At 40.5% G+C, this 16,108-nt stretch overlaps 1 protein-coding gene across 2 annotated transcripts in view; it reads left to right on the top strand.

Annotated features, from left to right (window-relative positions):
- Gxylt1 (glucoside xylosyltransferase 1) overlaps positions 1 to 16,108 on the top strand; it is a 62,952-nt gene that overhangs the window by 26,534 nt on the left and 20,310 nt on the right. Inside the window, exons 3-4 of one of the 2 annotated variants that reach the window (XM_045152078.1) lie at positions 1,785 to 1,877; positions 10,013 to 10,184. In XM_045152078.1, coding sequence (XP_045008013.1) covers positions 1,785 to 1,877; positions 10,013 to 10,184 — 265 coding nt within the window. The remainder of the gene's footprint in view (positions 1 to 1,784; positions 1,878 to 10,012; positions 10,185 to 16,108) is intronic. The other variant, XM_045152077.1, reaches the window with a different exon arrangement.

Here is a 16,108-nt window from a genome sequence, read left to right as displayed (position 1 = left end):
CTCTTACCCATTGAGCTGACTCCCCAGCCCAGTGCAAAGTAAGTTGTAGAAAAATTTAAGATTTGCATCTTCCACTCTTGTTGAGTTTGACAGGGGAGGTGAAATAAGCAGTTTATTTACAATTTTTTTTTCCTCCTAACAAAGGTGTGTGTTAAGTGTTGATTATAAATAAATTATGGATTTGTTGAAATAACACTGATAATATCTGTATCAAGGTTTGTTGTAAGTACTTGAACTGGATAAAAGTGTGAAAGTGTTACTAATCAATAGCACTGAGTTTTACTTCCTGGTATGAGATATATGTAAGATTTTAAAGCATTCCTAGGAGGATACAAACATAGAGTGTCTACTCAAGTGGTAAGTGGCACATTTTCTTTCCTGACTTACCAACTGTTAAAGTAAGATAAATAACCTTTTGGGCTGTGCTCTATTCTTCAAAATAAAACCAAATTACAGTATAACTTTTCCTGGTGACTTTAAAATTTCTACGTTGTAGTTGCTTATGCAGTAGTAGACAGAATTTCATAGGCAATGTTTTAAAACTCAACAGTATCACACCCTACTTTTAGGGTCTCATTTATTAGGTCTGGTGTTGGTCTCTCCAAGTGATGTAATCAAGTTTCCAGCCCGAGAACCCCTGCCTCATGTCATTGACATTTGTGGAGGTGTGATCAGCACTCTGGAAATCTGAAATAGAGGTAGAAAAGACCACTTGCTAAGTGCTGAATGATGGTAGGTGCTGATTGTTGTCAGAGCCCAACCTCTCCTTGCCCAGTGGAGGGAAAAGTCTCAGACAAGGACTCTCCCTCCAGAGCAGTCAGAAAGAGGAAATGGTTAAGGGAAAATAGATTGCCCTTGGCAATCTTACCCCATAGCCGACTGCCTTGTATGCTTTTATAAAGTACCCCTCCTCCCCTGCTGGCCCCGTTTTGCTGCTATGGAATCCACCTTGCTGCTAGAGCATAAAATGAAAATGCAGGGTGAGCATGAGGTCAGTTTCTTTGGGAGTGATTCCAGCTCCAGTTCCTGGGTAAATAAACTTCTCTCTTCCACTCCCATTGGTGTTAAACTAATCATTCCCAAGAAATTCCCACATAAAATTTCATAGATCTTTTGATCTTGGAACAGTCACTTGTAATGCATTGGTTTAGTGACTTTCCCTGATGCAAGCACCCAGGCCTCCACTATAGTAAATTTCAGACTGCTTTGGAAGGAAATAACTGCAGAAAGCACACTTTCTGTAATGTGCAACATTTTTAGCCGCAAACATACATGTACTTCCATTTCATCTTGTGTATTACTGAGAATATGGAAGGGTAACAGAGCATTACTATCACCATGATTTCTTATTTTCTTGGTTTTAAAACACTGTACCTTGGGTTGCCAAATCATTAAAAAATGTCTAAATTAATATTCCACCTGCATTTGTAATATTTTAATTTTGTTTCAAATAAAAAATGGATGAAATGAATTTTGTTTCTATTTATAGTCCATGGTGAAAAAAATTACAATATTTAGACTGTGTCATCAGAGAATTCTGAATGTGTTAGGAGAGCTCCAGTCTTTAGTCTATTCTAATCTAGAGAATTGTAAGTTTTATTTAAAATAATGTGCCCTATATAAGGGAGAAATTAATTTTTTTAACCTTCAATTTACTATAGAAATGTCGATTTGCACTTTTGTTGCTGTAAAATAGAACACTAAGTCATTATATTACTCAGTTAATTCCTTGGTAGTTCCCAGCCTAACTACTTACCCAGGATTCTATTTCTTCCTACTGTTAGGTGTAAAGAGTCCTCTCTGTGTTACTGGAATCCCTATTGGATGCTGCCCTCTGATGTTTGTGGAATGAACTGCTTTTGGGAAGCGGCTTTTAGGTAGGCCCTTCATATTTAATTGGTAGATCAGAGTAGGCGAGATTAGATAGTAAATAATCAAATCTTTCCCTATAATAGAACAGCAGTATTTCATTTTTGAATTTAATATAAGTAAATTAATTTTCTTATTGCATTTTCTATTTTACCTGATCTTTCAGTTATTACTAATTTAATATTTAATAGAGATTTAATACATAATATAGATGATTGCATGTAAGTGTCCTATTTTTACATGTTATGAAGATAAACCATAATCCACAGGGGGCTTTATGATGGAACTTTTTGTCAGTTATCTAATTTAAAGTTGGTATACTGAAAACGCATTTTATTTTGTAGGTAGATGTGACTACTGAGGAAGATGATTTTAGTTATTAATGAGAAATTGACTAATCAGGAATGGAAGTATAAAGATGTTTCTTTACTGAAGTAGCAAAAAATGTGACATTATTTATTGATCTTTTAAGTTACTGAATAGTTGGACTTTGCTTACTGCAATATAAAGAAGGTACTGGATTGACTGGGCTCTGAGTCCCCAGAACAAGTGTTGATAAGGCGTGGGGTAAGGCAGGGTCTCAGACTATAGACAGTGGCCAGAAAGAACAGGGCAGAGCACAAAATATCCTTCTCAGCAAAAATGTTTTGCATCTCCCCTATTTTTCCAATGAATTTAAAATGTATCTATTTTGCTTTCTAGGGACTCTGCTGGTCAGTAGTTACCATGTTCTTGAATCAGGTTTTTTTTTTCTGATTTATTTATTTTTTTATTTATTAGAGACAGAAAGGACAGAGAAAGAGAGAGAAAGCATGGGCACACCAGAACCTCTAGCAACTACAAACAAACTCCAGACGTATGCAGCACCATGTGCATCTGGCTTACCTAGGACCAGGAGAATCAAACCTGGGTCCTTAGGCTTCACAGTCAGGTGCCTTAACCATTAAACCATCTCTCAGCCCAGTTTTTTAAAAAATTATTTTGTAGTTGCTTGCAAACAGAGAAAGAGGGAAGAGAGGGAGAATATGAATGAAAGGGTGTGTTAGGGCCACTTATGCTTCAAATGAACTCCGAATACATGCACTACTTACTTTGTATGTCTGGCTTTACGTGGGTACTATGAAATTGAACCCATGCTGTCAGGTTTTGCAAGCAAGTCCCTTTAACTGCTAAGCAATCTCTCCAGCCTGCCCCCCTTTGAATCAAGTTTTTTTGTTTTTTTTTTCTTGGTTTTCGAGGTAGGGTCTCACTGTAGCTCAGGCTGACCTGGAACTTACTCTGTAGTCTCAGGGTGGCCTCAAACTCACGGCAATCCTCCTACCTCTGCCTCCCGAGTGCTGGGATTAAAGGCGTGCAACACCACACCCAGCTTTGAATCTTTTATGGGTCCATGTTTGGGAGCGTACATTCTGATGTTTATAGCAGTAAACCTGAGATTATAACAGAAGGTGATAACATGCAGGCATTAGGGAAAGCCTTCTCTAGTGAATGACTGATAAACAGGAAATCATTCCAGTTGAAGGACAGGAAGTCAGGTGTTCTTGATGGAAAGAATTACACTTAAATATCTTTCTTTTATTTGAGAGAAAAAGGGAGAGAGCTTTTATTCATGCGGACCTCTGCTGGCTAAGCCAAAAACCTGTCAGAGGCCTTAAATATCTTTTTGTTGTTTAAATTTTTATTTAAGTTAACAAATGACTATGTATAGTGTGATGGATTGATGTAGGAATATGGTATGATTATATTATGCTAATTATATTTACCTTCCATAGTTATAATTTTTTGTAGTAAGAACATGTAAAAGCTTTATTACTAGCTGTGATTATGCTGCTGTGATTGGAACTTAGTTAGGGCTCCCTACCTCCCATTTCTGATAACTACCATCATTCTGTCATTTTACTTACTATACGAGCTGCTGTTTTGTTTTGTTTTTTTTTCCCATGTAGGACCTCACTCTAGCCCAGGTTGACCTGGAATTCACTATATAGTCTCAAGCTGGCTTTGAATTCAAAGCACCTTTCCCTTCTGAATGCTGGAATTAAAGGTGTGTGCCACCACGCCTAGTAGAGCTTCATCCTTAATATCTATTAATAGTATACATGAATTCTTGTATATCAGTTCATTATGCATTTCATAAACATGTGACAGGTACTAGTTGACATTAGATTTTGTATGTGTGATGGATTTTGCTGTGTTGTCCCAGGCTCTTATTCAGTAATGAAGTAATGCTTCTGCCTCAGTTTCTTGAGTAGCTGAGACTATAGGCAAACACTACCACACTAGGTTCTTAAATTTGAGATTTTAAAAGACATACTCCTCTTTTGTACTTGCTACCTATCATACTGCATCCATTATACTGAGTACCAAGGAATAGTAACTATTTTACGTAAGCATTATATACATTTATTTATTTATTTATTTGAGAGCGACAGACACAGAGAGAAAGACAGATAGAGGGAGAGAGAGAGAGAATGGGCACGCCAGGGCTTCCAGCCTCTGCAAATGAACTCCAGACGCGTGCGCCCCCTTGGGCATCTGGCTAACGTGGGACCTGGGGAACCGAGCCTCGAACTGGGGTCCTTAGGCTTCACAGGCAAGCGCTTAACCACTAAGCCATCTCTCCAGCCCTACTTAAGCATTATATCATTATGCAGACTCTCTTAAACTCAGTTTCTTACTTAGAACTAAATCTTACATTTAATGACTATCAAACAAGGTAGACAGGTAGAAAATACAATTGCCATATTATTCTTACTTTCCATTTTAATGTTGTTTTAGTAATACTTTTTTTTTTTTTTTTGGCTTAACAGTAAGAGCTTATCTTTCTGCCTGTTAAAGCTTTGGAGTTTTTGTTGTTGTTGTTGTTGTTGTTGTTTTTGTGGCAAAGTTTTACTCTAGTCCAGGCTGATTCCATGGCCCAGGCTAGCCTCAAGCTCATGGTGATCCTTTCTTATATATATATATATATTTTATTTTTCGAGGTAGGGTCTCATTGTAGCCCAGGCTTACCATGAATTCACTCTGTAGTCTCAGGGTGGCCTCAAACCCACTATGATCCTCCTACCTCTGGAGCCTCCCCAGTGCTGGTTGTGCGCCACCATGCCCATCTCCCCCACCCCCCAGATAGGGTCTCACTCTAGCTTAGGCTGACCTGGAATTCACTATGTAGTCTCAGGGTGGCCTTGAACTCACAGCCAACCTTTTACCTTTGCCTCCTGAGAACTGGGATGAAAGGTGTGCAACACCACGCCTGGCGATCCTTCCAATTTTAGGGCTCAGTCAAGTATCACATATTGCAGTCAGCTGTTTGATCTAAGGAGCCTTACTTGTTTTAGAACTACATAGTTTTTTTTTCTTTAATTTTTTTCTCTCTTTTCTTTTTTCTTTTTTTTTTTTTTTTTGGTGGTGGGGAAGGATGGTAATGCTCTCTTTTTTTGAAATGTTACTTTTGTTTTTCAGAATGGCCTTTAGTTTGTATTTACCTGTTTCCTCATGAATAGATTCAGGATTGGGACAGGTTTGCATGGGAGATATTTTTGTGATTAAGCTATTATCAGGGGTCATCAAACGTTATAGGTATAATATTGATTAAATTTCATAATGGTTAAAATGATATTTTCCTATTTTTGCATTTTTAACTCTCTTTAAAAAATATTTGGGGGGCTGGAGATGGCTGAGTGGTTAAGGTGCTTGCCTGAAAAGCCAAAGCACCCAGGTTTGATTCCCCAAGATCCACATAAGCCAGATGCACAAAGTGGTGCATGCATCTGGAAGTCATTTGTAGCAGCTGGAGGCCCTGATGCACCCATATTTTCTCTGTCTGTCTCTTTCTCTCTCAAATCAATAAATTAAAATTGGGGCTGGAGAGATGGCTTAGTGGCTATGTGCTTGCCTGTGAAGCCTAGGGACCCCGGTTAAGGCTTGATTCCCCAGGACCCACATAAGCCAGATGCACAAGGGGGCGCACACATCTGGAGTTCTGGAGTTCGTTTGTGGTGGCTGGAGGCCCTGGCGTGCCCATTCTCTCTCTCTGTGCCTCTTTCCCTCTCTGTCTGTTGCTCTCAGATAAATAAATAAAAATAAGAACAAAAAAATAAAACCTTTTTGGTGGGTATTATTCATTGAAGTCAGTATAAATTAAATTAAAATCTAAAAAGAATGTGTTAGTCCCACCCCTTTATTAATTTACCAAGTTCAGTGTGTAGTTTTTCTTTGTGTGTGTGTGTGTGTGTGTGTGTGTGTGTGTGTGTGTGTGTGTTTTCAAGGTAGGGTCTCACTCTAGCCTAGGCTGCCCTGGAATTCACTATGGAGTCTCAGGGTGGTCTTGGACTCACAACAATCCTCCTATCTCTACCTCCCAACTGCTGGGATTAAAGGCATGCACCACCACACCTGGCTAGTGTTTAGTTTTATTTATTACAAATATGAGTATAAAATAGTGATTTAAAAAAAATAATTCTATCATTCTCTATTGGTTGGTATTCATTTTTTTAAAAAGACCACCAAGGCTCAAGGAATTTTGTGGAAGAGGGGGTGGAAAGAATGTAAGAGCCACAAGGTAAGGAGTTTCCAGAGGCATTCCCCTCCTCTATACGCACACACAGTGACTGATTGCTGTTCTCACAACTCATAACCCACACTCCCTGGTGAATATCAGTAGTCCCACTAAGGAGGGCCCCCAATGGAGTGGGGGCAGGGAGGAGAGAAATGATGGTACCAATACATGATATATCCATACAGTTTCTACTTGGTTAAAAATAAAAAAAAAAAGAGTTCCTTTACTTGCCTTATCCTTTAAGATATTTTGAACTCATGGATTTTTCTTGTTGTTGTTTTTATTTTTTGACACAGGCCCTCACTGTAGTCCACGCTGGCCTTGAACTCACAGAGATTCTCCTACCTTACCCTCTGGAGTGCTGGGATTAAAGTCATGTGCCATCACTCCCAGTGGGATTCAAGTTTTTAAATCTATTCTGTTACTCAATACTGTCATACTTTCTTGGTATAAGTGGTGCTAAGTATTGAATGTTCAGCATGCTTGACAGGTGCTTTACTACTGAGCTACACTCAGCCTTTTTAATGGTTCTGAGCCCCAGGCTCCACTGGTATGAAGGACCAGTGAAAATAAGGGCTTTAGGCAGTGCTCAAGGCAAGCCATGGCTGTGATATCACACAATGCCCTCAGGAGGTACAGTCAGCTGAGTTCAGTGGCATGAGTAAAGTAGCCATGAAAGATGAAACTGTAGGGGCTGGAGTGATGGCTTAGCACTTAAGCACCTGCCTGTGAAGCTTAAAGACCCCAGTTTGAGGCTTGATTCCCTGGGATCCATGTAAGCCAGATGCACAAGAGAGCGCATGCATCTGGAGTTCCTTTACAGTGGCTGGAGGCCCTGGTGCGCCCATTTCTATTTGCCTCTTTCTCTCTCTCTCTCTGTTGCTCTTAAGTAAATAATAAAAATAAGCAAAAAAAAAATTTTTAATGAAACTGGCATATCTGTTGAAGCAGACAGCATCATATGACTTACCAGGGAGATTCATCTACCACACAGTTTAGAGGTTTCCCTTGTTCAAGCTTTCAGTCAGTAGGTTAGGCAACAGGAATTTTAGCTCAGTAGCTGAAGGCTTCCTGGAATTATCAGGGTGGTTAGGAGGGCCTTTAATAAAGCTGGGTATGTAGGCAGCCTGCCTGAGGGGGTACCATGGCAGTCTAGTGCTCCTCTGGGGGTGACCAGGCTGTAGCCTCTTCATGTAAAAGGTCTGGGGCATCCTGCTGGGCCAAAGACCCTGAAAGAGCTCCCACTTCAGGCTGGACAGTGAGGTCTCATCAGCGCACTCAGATCATGCCACTTTGAACCATGGTAGCACTCTTCTAATTGTATAGAAAAATAGACTTAGCTTTAAAATGTCTCTTTGAATAACATTTCTTTAATTATTTAGGGACTTTAATACATACTGTAATTAAAATGTAGTGCACTTTTTACAGATGCTGACAAGATCCTGTCATTCATTTGGGGTCAGAATTACTGGATAGCTGCTTCCCTGTGTCTGCATAGGAAATTTTAGTCATCAATTCCTTCAGTATAGAAGCTTACTTTGTGTTTCTTGCAATTTTTCCTGCAGTTGATTTTCCTGTCTTTGGGGCACAGGGCCAGTTGGCAGGCAGATATTTTCAGAGCATATTTCATTTTGTCGGTTCAGGTGTTGGAGTCTTACCAAAATGCTTTTTCTACAAAAGGTGCCTGAGGGAAAAGTACATTCAGTGTAGCTGGCAACCTTTGTGGAGACTGGTGGAGCAAATGTCTAAAACAGCATTTGTGGAAATGCTGGGTATGAAGGAGTGGACTGGCTTACTTGCTTTTTTGTTTGTTTTTGAGACAGGGTCTTAAATAGCCCAGGCTGGCTTTGAACCTTCAGTTCAGCCAAGGAAGGCTTAGTGGTTAAGTCCTTTGCCTACAAAGCCAAAGGACCCAGGTTCAATTCCCCAGGAACCACGTTAGCCAGCTGCACAAGTTGGCACACGCATTTGGAGTTCTTTGCAGTGGCTGGAGGCCCTGGCACTCCCATTCTGTCTCTGCCTCTTTCTTGTTAAATAAAAATGAATTTTTTTTTTTAAAGTTGACAGTAAAAAAAAAAAGTGCGGAGAGGGATTTTAAATGAAATCAGAAGGGTTTTGAAAATTTTAATGGAAGGTCTTTAAATCACACATGCTCCTTTTCTTGACAGGTTCCTTGAGAGAACTGAGCCCTTGCATGCTCTAGGGTAGCAGACATAAGTGGAGTTGATTGTGTATTCTTGGGAGAATGATTTGTGTTCAGTGATGCCTAGAGAGGATCAGTAGTTGTGAAAGACTTTGGAGAGAATAGGAATAATATGAGTGTTTGATCCAGCATTATTAATATTTATAGCTTTTTAAAATTTTTATTTCTTTATTTGCTTGGGGGGGGGTGCAACAGGGTCTTCTGCTACTGCCATCAAATCTCTGGCTTTATGTGGGTGGCTGAGGACTTGAACTCTGGCTGGCAGGCTATGAAAACAAGCTAAGGAATCTCCTCAGGTCCTTCTTTGTTTTTTTTTATTTTTTTATTTTTTATTTGAAGCTGGGTCTCAGTCTAGTAGAGGCTGACATGGAACTCACTCCTCACTCTGTAGTCTACTAGTTTGGCTTCAAACTCATGGCAATCCTCCTATCTCAGCCTTTCTAGTGTGGGATTAAAGAAATGTGCCACCATGCCTGGCTTAAACTTCATTTTATTTTATTCGAGACAGAGGGAGAGAGAAAGAGGCAGATAGAGAGAATGGGTGCACCAGGGCATTCAGCCACTGCAAACGAACTCCAGATGCATGTGCCACCTAAGGTGCATCGGGCTTACATGGGTCCTAGGGAATCGAACCTGGGTCCTTTGACTTTGCAAACAAACACTAACTACTAAGTTGTCCCTCTAGCCCTTAAATTTATTTATTTATTTATTTATTTTTAATTTTTTTATTTTTTTTGGTTTTTCGAGGTAGGGTCTCACTCTGGTCCAGGCTGACCTGGAATTAACTCTGTAGTCTCAGGGTGGCCTTGAACTCATGGTGATCCTCCTACCTCTGCCTCCCGAGTGCTGGGATTAAAGGCGTGCGCCACCACGCCTGGCATTCTTTTTGATTTGAATAGGATCTCAATCTAGCCCATGCTGACCCTGGTACTTACACTCTGGTCCCAGGTTGGCCTCAGACTCACACAGATCTTCCTCCCTCTGCCTCCTGAGTGCTGGTATTAAAGGCATGCACCCAGCCAACTTCTATTTTTCTTTTAATTTTTTTCATTTTTATTTATTTATTTATTTGAGAGCGACCGAGAGAGAAAAGAGGGAGAGAGAGACAGAGAGAGGGAGAGAGAGAGAGAGAATGAGCGCGCCAGGGCCTCCAGCCACTGCAAACGAAATCCAGACACGTGCACCCCCTTGTGCATCCGGCTAATGTGGGTCCTGGGGAATCGAGCCTCGAACCGGGGTTCTCAGGCTTCACAGGCAAGCGTTTAACTGCTAAGCCATCTCTCCAGCCCCCAACTTGTATTTTTAAACATGATAAATATATATTTAGTAGTCAACACATGATAAAACTGTTGGAAAATGTGTTGTTTTTTTTTTTCCCCTATTAGGTATAGTCTAAAAACACAGCCTGTTGAGAAAATGCACCTTGCTGTTGTTGCATGTGGTGAGAGATTGGAAGAGACTGTGACCATGCTGAAGTCAGCTCTCATTTTCAGCATCAAACCTCTGCATTTCCATATTTTTGCTGAAGATCAACTACATGATAGCTTTAAAGACCAAGTGAGTATTTGAGACTTTATTGAGTTGAATATTAACATTATCTAATAGATTGTTGCTTCATACGTTCACTGAACACAGATATTTATTCTATAATTCTGCCCTCCTAGAGTGAAGAGTGCTCTTTGTAACCACTTCTTTCCAGGAGTTCAGGTATAGAGTGTAAAGTTGTTTTTGTTTGTTTGTTTGTTTTTAAGGGCCTTGCTCTAGCTGACCTGAAATTCACTATGTAGTCTCAAGGTGGCCCCAAACTCAAGATTATCCTTTTACATGTGCCTCTCGAGTACTGGGATTAAAGGCATGCCAGCCACCACACCAGGCAAGATTGATTGGTCTTTGAGGTCAGGGAATTTAAAGTCCTTTGCCAGTCCTAGCTGCTAAGATAGAAGATACACTGTTTAGTGAGGGCAGCCCTGTCACCTCCTTAACAATAAGAAATGATTATACAAGAATTAAAGATCACATTCAAGGACCAGAACATACAAGAAAATGACCTGAAACCTCACAGCCTTGTGTTCTGAGAAGATGGAAAAGAGACTGCGAATGGTGGTTTATGCCCCAGTCCAACTTTGTTTCAAAGTTAAATTAGTTCATTTTCCTGCTGAGAAAAATAAAAAATCCCTGGTGCTTCTTTAGTTTTCTGCCCAAATCCTTGATTCTAAGATGTATTAGAGGTTTACTTTTATACATTTAAATATGTCTGATATTTGCAGTCAGGTTTGCATTGCTGGTAGAAATAACCCAAGTAAGAGCAGGTTGAGGAGAAAAGAGGTTTATTTTGGCTTACAGGCTTGAAGGGAAGCTCCACAATGGCAGGGAAAATGATGGCATGAGCACAGAGTGGACATCACCCCCTAGCCAACATCAGGGACAGGAGAGCGTACCAAACACTGGCATGGGGAAATTGGCTATAATACCCATAAGCCTGCCCCCCCCCCAACAGTACTCTCCCTTGAGGGGGTGATAATGCTCAAATCTCCATCATCTGGGAACCTAGCATTCAGAACACCTAATTTTATGGGGGACAGTTGAATCAAACCACCACGTTGTGCCACTGGCCCCCATAAACTGATGTCCACACATGATATAAAATACAATGCATTCAGGCTGGAGAGATGGCTTAGCGGTTAAGCGCTTGCCTGTGAAGCCTAAGGACCCCGGTTCGAGGCTCGGTTCCCCAGGTCCCACGTTAGCCAGATGCACAAGGGGGCGCACGTGTCTGGAGTTTGTTTGCAGAGGCTGGAAGCCGTGGCGCGCCCATTCTCTCTCTCTCCCTCTGTCTCTCTGTGTCTGTTGCTCTCAAATAAATAAATAAAATTAAAAAAAAAATACAATGCATTCAGTATGACTTTAAGAGTCCCCATAATTTTTATCAATTCCAATGATGTTCATACATCCCCATAGTCCAAGTTCTTTTAACTGAGCCATAATATCAAAAAATCCCCCCAAAACCCATAATGGCACAGAAACATCTACATTGCAAAAGATGGTATTGGGCATAGCAAAGAAATATTCAACCAATACAAGATTTAAAGCAACCAGGGTAAACATCAAACTCTGTAGCGTCAAGTCCAACAACTCTAGCCAGTGAAAAATCTCCAAGTCTGATAATTCTAACCAGCAACAAGTCTCTGGAGTTCCAGTTCTGCCCCTCCAGCGAGGCTACTCACAGTCCTGGAAAACTTCATCCAGGACCAGCAGCTACTTAGCAGCCATCTTGTGGTCCTAGCATCTCCACTTCTCCACTATAACTCATAATTCGTCCTCATGGCCCCATGGCATCTCCATTGCAGGCATCCAGTAAACCTGCTTCACACTGCCCATGGCCATTTCCAAAACACAAGGCCATGTTGCAAACTCAGTGACCCTCTCTTTTCTCCATTTCTTATACTCCATAATACCAGGTAGGGTTCCAATTTGTTAGTCCAGGGTTAAATAAAGCAGAGTTTGAAGAACAGGACACTTCTTGAGCACTCAGGCCCCTTCAAAAGAGTCTACATTCTTCCTGTTGCTCCAGTGTAGGTCAGCCGGCTCAATCTCAAAGGTTGTAATCTGTCAGTTGCAGCTGAATGGGCAGCATTTCACCCAAAGATTTTTCTTTCTGTGCCATGTCTCTCTGCTCACACCAGTTCATTTCTTTGCAAAGCAACCCTGCACAACTTCTCAGGATCCAGGCATAACAGCAAGCTTTCCGCACAAACTGCTAGCCCAGTCCAGGCAAAGCTCTTTGTCACCCTCATAAGCCAAACCTCACAGTCCATAGCTCTTACTGAATTCAGGTCTTCCAACTCTGACCAGAATTGTCAATTAAGCTGTACTTACAGCACTGCAAGGCATCTCTTAGGCCAAGGTTTCAAATCCTCCCGCATTTCTCTTGAAAATCAGCTCCAAAAGGCCAAAGCCATATAGTCAGGTGTCTAGCTGCAATCCCACTCCTCGGTACTACTTTACTGTTGCAATCAGGTTTACATTGCTGGTAGAAATCACCCAACCAAGAGCAGCTTGTGGCAAAAGAGGTTTGTTTTGGCTTACAGGCTTGAGGGGAAGCTCCACAATGGCAGGGGGAAATGATGGCATGAGCAGAGGGTGGCCAACATCAGGTGGACAATAGGGACAGGACAGTGTGCCAAGCACTGTCATGGGGAAATTGGCTATAACACCTGTAAGTCTGCCCCCAACAATACAATTATTCAGAAGGTGTTAATTCCCAAATCTCCATCAGCTGGGAACCTAGCATTCTGAATACCTAAGTTTATGGGGGACACCTGAATCAAACCACCACATATATGTGTGTGTATGTGTCTATATACACACATACATACATATATATGTATTTAATTTTTTTGTTTATTATTTTGAAAAAGAGAATGGGCGCACCAGGGCCAGCCCTTGCAAATGAACTCCATTTGCATGTGCCCCCTTATGTATCTAGGTTTTGCAGGCAAACACCTTAACCGCTAAGCCATTTCTCCAGCCCTTTTTTGTTTTTTTTTGAGGTAGGGTCTTACTCTCACCCAGGCATCATTTGGAATTCACTGTGTAGTCTCAGGGTGACTTCAAACTCACAATGATCCTCCTACCCTTGCCTCCCGAGTGGTGGGTTTAAAGGCGTGTGCCACCATGCCCAGCTTTAATTTCTTTATCTAGATTATTTTCTAATTTGCTAACTGGGAATCTTGTCCTAGAGGTTAAAAGAATAGAAATAGGCTGTAATAAGAACAGGGGCTGGAGAGATGACTAACCCATAACAGGTGCTTTGTTGCAAAGCCTGGTGAATTTAGTTCTTTTCCTTAGTACAGGTGCACAAACACATGCATCTGGAGTTAGTTTGCAGTGGGAGGAGGACCTGGCCTGTCCATTTGCTTTCTTTCTCTCTTTGCTTGCAAATAAATAATTTTTTTTATAGAAGGTAAAACATACTTTTTCATGTTAAGTATAGCCTCTGTACTGTGTAAACAGATATGTGCATATATATATGTACATATAGTTTGTTTTTTTAATATTTATTTGAGAGTGAGAAAGAGGCAGATAGAGAGAATGGACATGTCAAGGCCTCCAGCTGTTGCAGCAAACTCTAGATGCATGTGCCACCTTATGCATCTGGCTTACTTGAGTTCTGGGAAATTGAACCTGGGTCCTTTGGCTTCATAGGCAAATACCTTAACCACTAAGCCATCTCTGCAGCTCTCTCCTATCTTGTTTATTTTTTTAAGACAGGGTCTCAATGTATATCCCATGCTGTCCTTGAAGACCTGGTGATCCTGTTTCCTCAGTCTCCTGAGTATGACAATTACAGATCTACACTGTGCTCTATAATATATGTTTAATATTATTTATATATATATAAAATATATCTAATATAATAGATGTTTGACTACAATAATTAGTGTTGAAAATAATTCTTTTTGTTGCTGATGAAAGAATATCAAATATTTGGTAGAGCATGCTCTTAGTCACAAAAACAAATATTACAATGTTCAATGAGAAATGCCAAATATGTCATTTTGAAGTTGGTATGAAAAGATCTTGAATTGATTTATAAGTTGGGAAGGAAAATGAAATTACTAGTTTTTTCAGAGAATTAATACAGATATCAAAGCATAGTGTTGCAACAAAGGTAGTCCCTTAAACTGTGTTGAAAGATACTAATATGTTCAAAATTACATAAATCCAATTGTATCTCCAAAACTACGATCATCTTTAGCCTGTTATATGAACTTGATTTTTTTTTTTCCTCCTGTAGATTGCTCTATACTTTTTAAGTAATATGAGCCAACAATTTGAATGCTAGACTTAGTAGTATGTGCTTGTCACCTAGTTAGCTGGCAGGAGCTCTAGGAGTTTGAAACAAACCTGGGTAGTGTAGCCATTCCTTATCTTACAAAGCAACAGCAGAATAAACTCATCAGAAAACAATTCTGCTGAAGCAGTAAGAATCATACTTAACTGAGTTTGGATCAGCTCAGTGCCTCGAAGCTCACGATGTTGATGAGTTGTGCTCATCATAGTATGCTTTGGTTTTCCTGTATGATTGTTTTAATGTAGCATTGGAGACCGAGGAGATGGCTCAGTGGATAAAGCACTTGACATGCATGTGTGAGGGCCTGCATGCAGATCCCCAGCACCTGTATACAGTATACAGGATACAGTAGCAATGAGGGCTGTAATCCCAGTGTTCCTGCTGCAAGGTGGGAGGCAGAGAGAAGAGAATTCTGGGACATTTGAGTGCCACCTAGCCTGGTGTAGATAACAGCAAGCAACATGAGACCCTGCCTCAAGGTAGAAGGTGAGGGCTGGCATTCAAGGCTGTCCTCTGACCTCCACATATGTGCAGTGGCATGTGCATGCCTATACTCACATATGCACACCAACTGGCATTTGGGTGTAGATTTATCAGAATGCACATTAAACTATATAAGTGGATCAAACTCATATAATACTAGCCTAACTTAATGTATACATTATTTTATCATATGTATTTATTTTTATTTAAATATTTTATTTAAGAGAAGGGGAGAAGAGAGGTCAGGGCTTATAGCCACTACAAACTCCAGACACATGTACCATCTTGTGCATCTGGCTTTATGTGGTTACTGGGGAATCAAATCTGGGTCCTTTGGCTTTGCTGGAAAGTGCTGCAACCGCTAAGCCATATCTCCAGCCCTGTATCATATATATTATGGTAATAAAATTAGTGCTTAACTTTTCTGATATTTTTATGCTTGTGTGTGCACTGCATGCAGATCTCAATGTATGGGCACAGGTACAAACCTGTGCATCCTTGGGTAGAGTTCCTCAGGAACACTGTCTATTATTTTTCGAGACAAGGTCTCTCTCTATGGCCTGGAGCTTCCTTATTAAAATAGACTGGCTGTCCAGTTGTATTCACCATAGGAATTTTCCTATCTCTGCCTTCCCAGCACTGGGATTAAATATGTATGTTTCTCACCTGGCATTTTTAGGTGAGTTTTAGGGATTGAACTCAAGTCCTTGTGCTTTTGAAGCAAGCACTCTATCAAGTAAGCCCATTATCCTTAATTTTCCTGATTTTAATTACTGTAGAGATTGAAAAAATCAACACAGGTGAAATTAAAGGAGGTAAATGCTTATAAAGCTGTTTTGAATTTAGCTTTTTTTTTTATCTTTTTAAAAAATATTTTATTTGCTTATTTGACAGAGAAAGGGGAGGAGAGATTGTGCATGCCAGGGCCTCTAGCCACTGCAAATGAACTCCAGACACATGCAACCCCTTGTGCATCTGGCTAATAGGGTCCTAGGAATAGAACCTGGGTCTTGGCTTTGCAGGCAAATGCCTTAACCATTATGCCATCCCTCCAGCCCTCTTTTTATTTTTATTTATTTATTTATTTTGGTTTTTCAAGGTAGGGTCTTACTCTAGCTCAGGCTGACCTGGAATTCACTATGTA

This window comes from Jaculus jaculus, chromosome 6 (assembly GCF_020740685.1).
Source record: "Jaculus jaculus isolate mJacJac1 chromosome 6, mJacJac1.mat.Y.cur, whole genome shotgun sequence".
In the NCBI taxonomy this organism is placed as follows: domain Eukaryota; kingdom Metazoa; phylum Chordata; class Mammalia; order Rodentia; family Dipodidae; genus Jaculus; species Jaculus jaculus.
This window is presented reverse-complemented; position numbering and strand designations above follow the sequence as displayed.